At 43.5% G+C, this 7,238-nt stretch overlaps 1 protein-coding gene across 4 annotated transcripts in view; it reads left to right on the forward strand.

Moving 5' to 3' along the window:
- NUDT8 (nudix hydrolase 8) overlaps positions 1 to 1,138 on the forward strand; it is a 42,947-nt gene extending 41,809 nt beyond the window's left edge. For all 4 annotated transcript variants that reach the window (XM_083612095.1, XM_083612096.1, XM_083612094.1 and 1 more), the window contains exon 5: positions 642 to 1,138. In XM_083612095.1, the coding sequence (XP_083468221.1) occupies positions 642 to 863 (222 nt within the window). In that variant the 3' untranslated portion in view covers positions 864 to 1,138. The remainder of the gene's footprint in view (positions 1 to 641) is intronic.
- The last annotated feature ends 6,100 nt before the right edge of the window (positions 1,139 to 7,238 follow it).

A 7,238-nucleotide genomic window follows, 5' to 3' on the forward strand; every position in this document is an offset into this window, starting at 1 on the left:
CTCTGCTGCTCCAACAGTTTCAATGCCTTTGGCTGCTCCTGAAATAAACCGTGAAAGATCGTAGCTTTTCTCATCAACCGAAGCATAACGGTAGCATGTGGTAGTGGCAGTAGTGGGGAAACCTGACTGCTCCTGAAGCAGCAGAGTAGTGACTGGTGCTGCTCCAGGAACTCTGCGAATCCAGAAATAAACACACAGCATTTTTTATTAGCATAGCCATTTTACTTATAAGCAAGCTGATTTGTGGGGACTTCTTCCTAGAAACAACACTGGATAATGTGAAACTGGTAACAGGATAGCTGGACAACACAGGTATGGGTAAACCTCATAAAAATAATAAATTGGCAATATTACAAAAATAATAATTACAAAAATAATAAATTAGAAAAAAGGAGCTGCCATTTTGAGAGGGGGATGGCTTTGAGGGGCACAGAAAACGGGCTGCATATGGCCTATGAGCTACCCCTGCTGTTACGTCTTGCTAGGCCCAAAGCATCTGGATGGAAGGCTTGCTGGGAATGAGGGAGTGGATTGTGGTGATTTCCTGGGCACCTGGGAGTTGGAAAAGGAACCATTGGCTCTGCAGCTAATCTGAGAAATCTGTGCTGCCCCTCATCACCTATTTTCCCTCTGATTTGCAGGTTGAGGCCGTTTTCACACTGTCTTTTCGCCACTTGCTGCAAGAAGAGAACCAGGGCTACACTAACTTCTGCCACAAGGGTACCTACAGCCACACACTTCCTGTCTTCCTGCACGGTCCTCACCGTGTATGGGGTCTCACAGCCATCTTCACCGAATTAACTCTGGAATTGCTGGTGCCAGGGGCATACCGCAGGCGGACTCATGTGGTGGGCAGACGCTGACCTTGGCTACCAAACTCTGCTCCCCTTTTCTATGTTTGCCAAGGGACTTGGATGCAGGTGGTGCTAATCCCTTTCCTAAGTCACTGGAGTATTTTCAAAACGCAAGTCTGTCCACTCTTGTTCGGCACACAGAAATTGGCTTGTCCTCCTGCTCCTGGTGCAATTGCATTTCATCGTTAGTGGTCGGGGAACAAATTGCCTAGCCACTTCTGCTAACAGCTGCTGCCAGACTTGTTTATGAATAGACCTTGAATAAACAGACACACTGGGAACTCGGTGCAGGTATTTGTGAATATGTTGAAGACAGAACACAGCAGTAGGCAGTCAAAAGAGATGTTGGTACTGGACAGTAGCCCAGCTCCATTCAGTAGCACTTTGTTGACAGGTCAAGTTAAACAAGGATTTGCCACGGATCTTAGGTGTCCATATAATGGCTCAGAACTGTGAACAAATGTTGATTCCTATCTTGTTGTTTATGGTACCCAGGATGCTTGGCTGAAGGATGCCCTCTTACTATTTTTCCGCTTTTTTCTAGTACTTGCCTTCACAACATGTTTTCCCCACCTCATGCATATGAGAATTTGTTTGATATTCAAGCAAATAATCTCCATACCCTTTCAGCCATGTCCATTTAACGTGGAAGTTGAGTTTAGGTCGTCCATGTGGATTGAACAAGAATTTCTTGAACTATGTGTACTTCATAATCAAACCGTTTTGTGACTTGCTAACATACACAGGAATATTTAAACACCTGTTCCATTTTGTACTGGGTTAAATCTGAATTTTGTCTGGGTCACAGGCTGTGTAATTCACTGAGCTCCTGGGTCTTCAAGGCATGGGACATCTTCCCCCCTGGTCCTTCGTACCCCTCTGGATTTGCGAGGTGAGCATGCCCAGCTGCCCAGAAGAGTTGTCATTGAGGGTCAGGGGACAGTTTGTAGGACCAGGGGTCCCAAAAGATGCTTTATCAAGAGGTTATTGGGGGAGCCAAGACTGTGAGGGGAGGAGGCTGAGTTGTTAAAGACACAGCTCTCACCCACAATTGAAGAGGATGACTCACAAGCCTTGCCTCCAGCAACTTGAGGGGTGCTTCACATAAGATTGATTTAACCATCTCTACTTAGAACTGATATCCATGAGGAAGCTGTTTCTTGTGAAGTGCCATTAACTAGGAGAGCATATGCCTCTCTGTGATAGTTTACAGATACAGTATATACAGTGGTAGCTTGGGTTACATATGCTTCAGGTTACATACGCTTCAGGTTACACACTCCGCTGACCCAGAAATAGTGCTTCAGGTTAAGAACTTTGCTTCAGGATAAGAACAGAAATTGTGCTCCGGCGGCGCGGCAGCAGCAGGAGGCCCCATTAGCTAAAGTGGTGCTTCAGGTTAAGAACAGTTTCAAGTTAAGAATGGACCTCCGGAACGAATTAAGTACTTAATCCGAGGTACCACTGTACTCTTAATTTCAGGGCTTTAAAATATTACTTTCTTCGGTCAATAGGTGGCAGTGCCACCTTAAGAGAACCCAGAGGGTTCTTTGGTGGTTGATCAGCTCTTTTGAGTGGAGTTTGATGAGGAGACAACCAGGACACCAGTTGCGACTAGCTCTGGAGAGAGCAGCCTGCTCCTCCCAGCAACATTTCCCCCTGAGAGGAATGCAAGATTTGACTACCTCCTGCAGAGGGACAGGCAGGCTGGCCTTCCTGTTTGGATGAAATCACTGGGGCAGAAAGTCAGAGGCATGTCTCTGGAGAGCTCAATAACGGGAATCCCCTGCCTGGGCCACGCTTGAAAATTCACTGACTAGTTCCAAGAATGGGCTTCATTTGGTTCACTGGGAAAAACGACAAGCAATCAAATAACTGAAGTTCCACAGGAAAGATCTGTATAGGTTCTTTCAAGCCACTGAATAAAAGGACAGAAAAGGCTATAAACAGATAAATAAATTTCAATGTTTTAGTATTGTTTGCCCTTTTTGAGCCAAGGGAAACCCCATCTTTTAATGCTACAGATTTAAAATGGAAGAAGAGTTATTTCTATATTTCATTACCTCCTACCACTGCTCATAAGCCTCCCCTTTTTATTGTCAACCTTGCGTCTCGCTTTTCTCCCCTTTCTTTCGTTCTTGTCCAAATGCCAAAATTAGAAAGCAAACTTTTCAGACTTTGCAGGGGCACGGTTTTAAAAAAATACGTTACGCTGTAAAGTGCCATGTATGTCAGTGCCACTATATTAATAATGAGGATGCATTAATATTACATTTTCATTCTTAATAATAGAAAATCATTTTAAGATGTACTGTATTAAAATACCTGCTTTTTATCTGCTCATGTTTTCCTCAAAATATCAGAAATGGCAAAGCTGCATGGAAACTTAGTGCTACTGATGCTACTGTTTAGGGTTTTTTGTGGAACTTTCCATAACATTGGGGTTGCAGTTCCATTTGCTCTAAAATAAATGTATTTGGATCAAGCTGGTATGTTTAGTAGGAGAGAATTGTCATATTGAGCGAAACAGAGTAAGAACAAAGAGTGTATCCATTTATGACAGTGAATCTGCTAAAAAGGATGTTCTAAATAGCAAAATCTATAGTGTCCCTCCTGCTGTTGCTCAGTGCTGGCTCAAGACATTTTGCAGACTGAAGCAGATCCCAGAGAAGACCCCGCCCAGTGCAGGCAGTGCTTTAAAAAGTGTTGTGGCAACATTAAGACACCAGTTCCTGCCTTCATATTCTACCCCCTCATGGTGTTACCTGAGGTGGAAGTCTTCACCCTGCCATATGATAGGGCTGGCTGGCTGAAAACTTTGAGCATCTCAGCACAGCTATTGTGTAGAAAAAATGAAGAAAGTGCTTGTGTGCTGTACCTTCTGACACATCTTGGCACAACTGCTGCTTGCAAGAAAGTGCTTGCCTTCTCAGTCACAGGAATCCATAGGTGCAAACACAGCAAGTATTTACTTTCTCAAATTCTGCTTATTCAGAAGAGCAGCAAGGAGGCTGTCAGCTACAGCATGGAGTGGAACTGACATTATATCCCTGAAGCATTTAAAAGCTTGCACATAACACATTCCTTGAAGAAGGGGGGGGGGATTTGGGATAATTTACGCTATAGAACTACTTGGATCGATTCCACCTGCCCTTTAAGAAACATTCCACACATTTTTTTCCTCACAAAGAAGCTGTCTGATGAATTGTTAGGTGTTTTGTTAAGCTTGTGTGTATGGAGTTCTTTTGTTATTTTGGGTGGGTTTTTTAAATGTTTCAGCAGAAGGATTTTAGCGTCAGGCAGTGACACTGGAATACTGGATTAAAGTGACAATAATCCTCCAGTGAGGAAGATTGAATGGTGCAAGTTGACAAAACATATTGCTTAATTTATCTCTCTCTCTCTCTCTCTCTCTCTCTCTCTCTCTCTCTCTCTCTCACACACACACACACACACACACGTGTGCTAATAGCAAACTCATTCTCCAGAGGTGAATCCTTAAGTAGCCAAAATAGCACCACACCAGAGGGATGCATTAGTTATGCCCATGGTGAACCCCAAGGTTTGTAGAATATATTCCAGGAAAGAGGGCACGCTGTGTGTGTGTTGGAGGGGGGATGCTCCCAGACCCCTCAGAGGTAAATGCTGCCCTCAAGGCTTTATGCTTGTCTTTGTAATGAGAGCTAGATATTTGCTGTTTAGAAATGACAGCTGGGATTCTCAATAATCTGATAGTTGTACTTGAATGGTGCTCTGGAAGCCAGCTTCCATTATTGTGGTTTTGTGACATTATCACAAAATACACTAATGTCCCAGATGTTATTGGGGTGGGTCTGACTAGCCCCTGCACTGCGATTACAGAGTTATAGACTTGCATGGTTCTTGGAAGTCCTTGACTTTGTTTGGTTCCCTACCTTAATTGGGTATGAGCTTCTCCTTCCTTGGACTCCTCCCCAGACTAGACCCCGACTCCTCATTTTTTAACAACTCTCCAAGTGTTGTATATCTATAACTGGCCCTCAGTAGCACCATCGGTTGCAAGTAAGGGCTAGTCATCCGCTGAGCAAGCCACCTGCCATTACATTCACAGAGCCAGCCTTTTAGGGAACCTATTTCTGGAATTCACAGCTGAAGCTTACCAGTTGGAATATCTCTCTTTCTTTCATGTTACCCTGGTACAACACCATTTAGCAGTGGCTAGCAGCAGAAGCAAAGTCTTGTCTATTAATCTAAAGCTTTCCATCACAAAGGATTATTGTGACTGTGGGTGGCAGATCTTGAATAGGATGATGGGCTTAAATTTCACACAAAGCATTCCTTAAAAACTGTTGCCGGATAAAAGGAAGGAGTATGTGATAAACTCTACAGAATATTCCTCATACACACAGGTATTATATCTTATTATTTCTATAGGGTTTATTATTTCTATTTTCTATTATTTCTATTTTCTACTGAGGGCTGCATTCCCTTGGGGATAGTATGGCAGGCACCATATGTTAGTGGGGCCAGAGTTACAGAAGGCTACCCCACTTCCCTGCCCTTCCCCTCTCTCTAGATTCCCCTCACCATAGATCACTACAACCCCCCCAACTTTGTAGCAGTTACACCAACCCTCCACCTTTGTCTCACATAAAATGTGGAACAAGAAGTGATACCTGGAGGGGTGGTCCGGGGGGCATGAAGGGGTCTGTGCAGCATCTGGAGGGCCTAGGTGATTAATAGTGGGGTTAATTTATCCAAATTCAATATGGCAGCCAATGTGGGTGTTCTGTATTCTAATAAAACATACATTTTTCTGTAACCAGACCTTTGGTTGAGTCTATGGCCTTTTAAAGGTGTTTGTGGAAGGGGGTTATTGGTTTTGTTTTGTTTTGTATTTTGTGTTCTCATGTTGCATTTTTTTGTTTTGAACCACTCTGTACTCTGCGGATGGAGGGTGGTATACTGCTACTACTACTGCTACTACTACTACTTGTACTACTAGTACTACTACTAGTAGTAGTGCTAAATGGCAGGCAGACATTACTGTGTACCCTAAACATGCTTTCTAAGAGAGTATGGACACACTTGTAACACCATATATGGGTTACTATATGAGAACAGTCTGTGTGTGCACATTATAATATTGCAGCCTATCAAGCAAGCTTAAAACATAATTGTGCCCCATTCCCCAGCTCCTAGTCAAAACTGTTTGCCTCCTTCTGGTCTGGGAAGTTTACCATATTTTATAAGGGGTCTTATTTCTAAGTCCACTGTCTCTTAAAGCCAGGCAATTTATGACTCCACTGAGCAAAATTCTTCCTTGTCTGCATTATGTAATTTTAATCTGGGAAGCATCCTGTGGGATTAGTGGGACTAGTTCTATTTAAATTTATGTATTCTGCTGAATCAGGAACTATTTATCATTTTATTTAGCTAGACCAAATGTTCATAATAATCTCTCTGAGTAACTCTAGCCAATTTTTAATACTTAATGCTCTTTAACAGTTTGACATTTTTATTCTATCTTTGGCTGCCTTCAGGCTAGACCCCTGGGCTCCCGCTGGGATTTTCTTCTTTCTGCTGGGACAGTACAACTCCTGTTCTTAGGCCTGCAGCCATGCTGGAAGCTGTGTTTCAAAAAAGCAGGACACTTTTACGGCTAGATAAGCAGCCAGAATTCCTATCCCGAATTAGGTTGTTCATATTCTGGGACACAGGAAGGCAGAGTGTGTGGCATTTATGCCTCAAATGAGGGGAAAAAACATTGTGCTGGAGAAGTCTCTTCCTGTAAGTTGTTTAAAAGTCACATACAAATTTCTATATATTGGGGCTCAAGACCTGGGTTAGGGGCCTTTCACACAACTCCAAGTCATGCCGATGATTATCTAAACCCATTCCAATGGGTTCAGGTCCGGTTTTGAGCATGAAATGGCCTTTGGTCACCCTTTAATGGGATGGCCTTTATTGGGAGAGGAACAGGAAGTGCAATAGGAAGTTGATTCTGGTGCTGTTGTTTTATGGGGTCTTGGTGCTTGCCTGCTTCCACCATGCTCAGTGTGCATATTTGCAAACAGATGTCGCAAGAACACCTCTAATACTCTCTACTCATGAGGAAGGAGATTTTGGCTGAACCTGGATCTGACTACCCCTTGCGGGAAGTGGAGAACTGCATGTGCAGCGCAGCTAAATATCACTTACTTCAAAATGTGGCCACCCCCCAACTATGCTTGGGGATCCATCTGCTCATTCTCCTGAGCAAAGCGCTGGACATCTGCCCCAAAGTCCTTCACTGATGGGACCAGAGGTACTTCTCTAATCAGGTAGCCATTTTGCATTCATGGAAACAAACTCTATATTCCCCTCCCTCAGGAACACCATACTGTTTTGTGAACCTGTTGGTGT

Source organism: Podarcis filfolensis (assembly GCF_964270895.1).
Source record: "Podarcis filfolensis genome assembly, chromosome: 1".
Lineage (NCBI taxonomy): Eukaryota > Metazoa > Chordata > Lepidosauria > Squamata > Lacertidae > Podarcis > Podarcis filfolensis.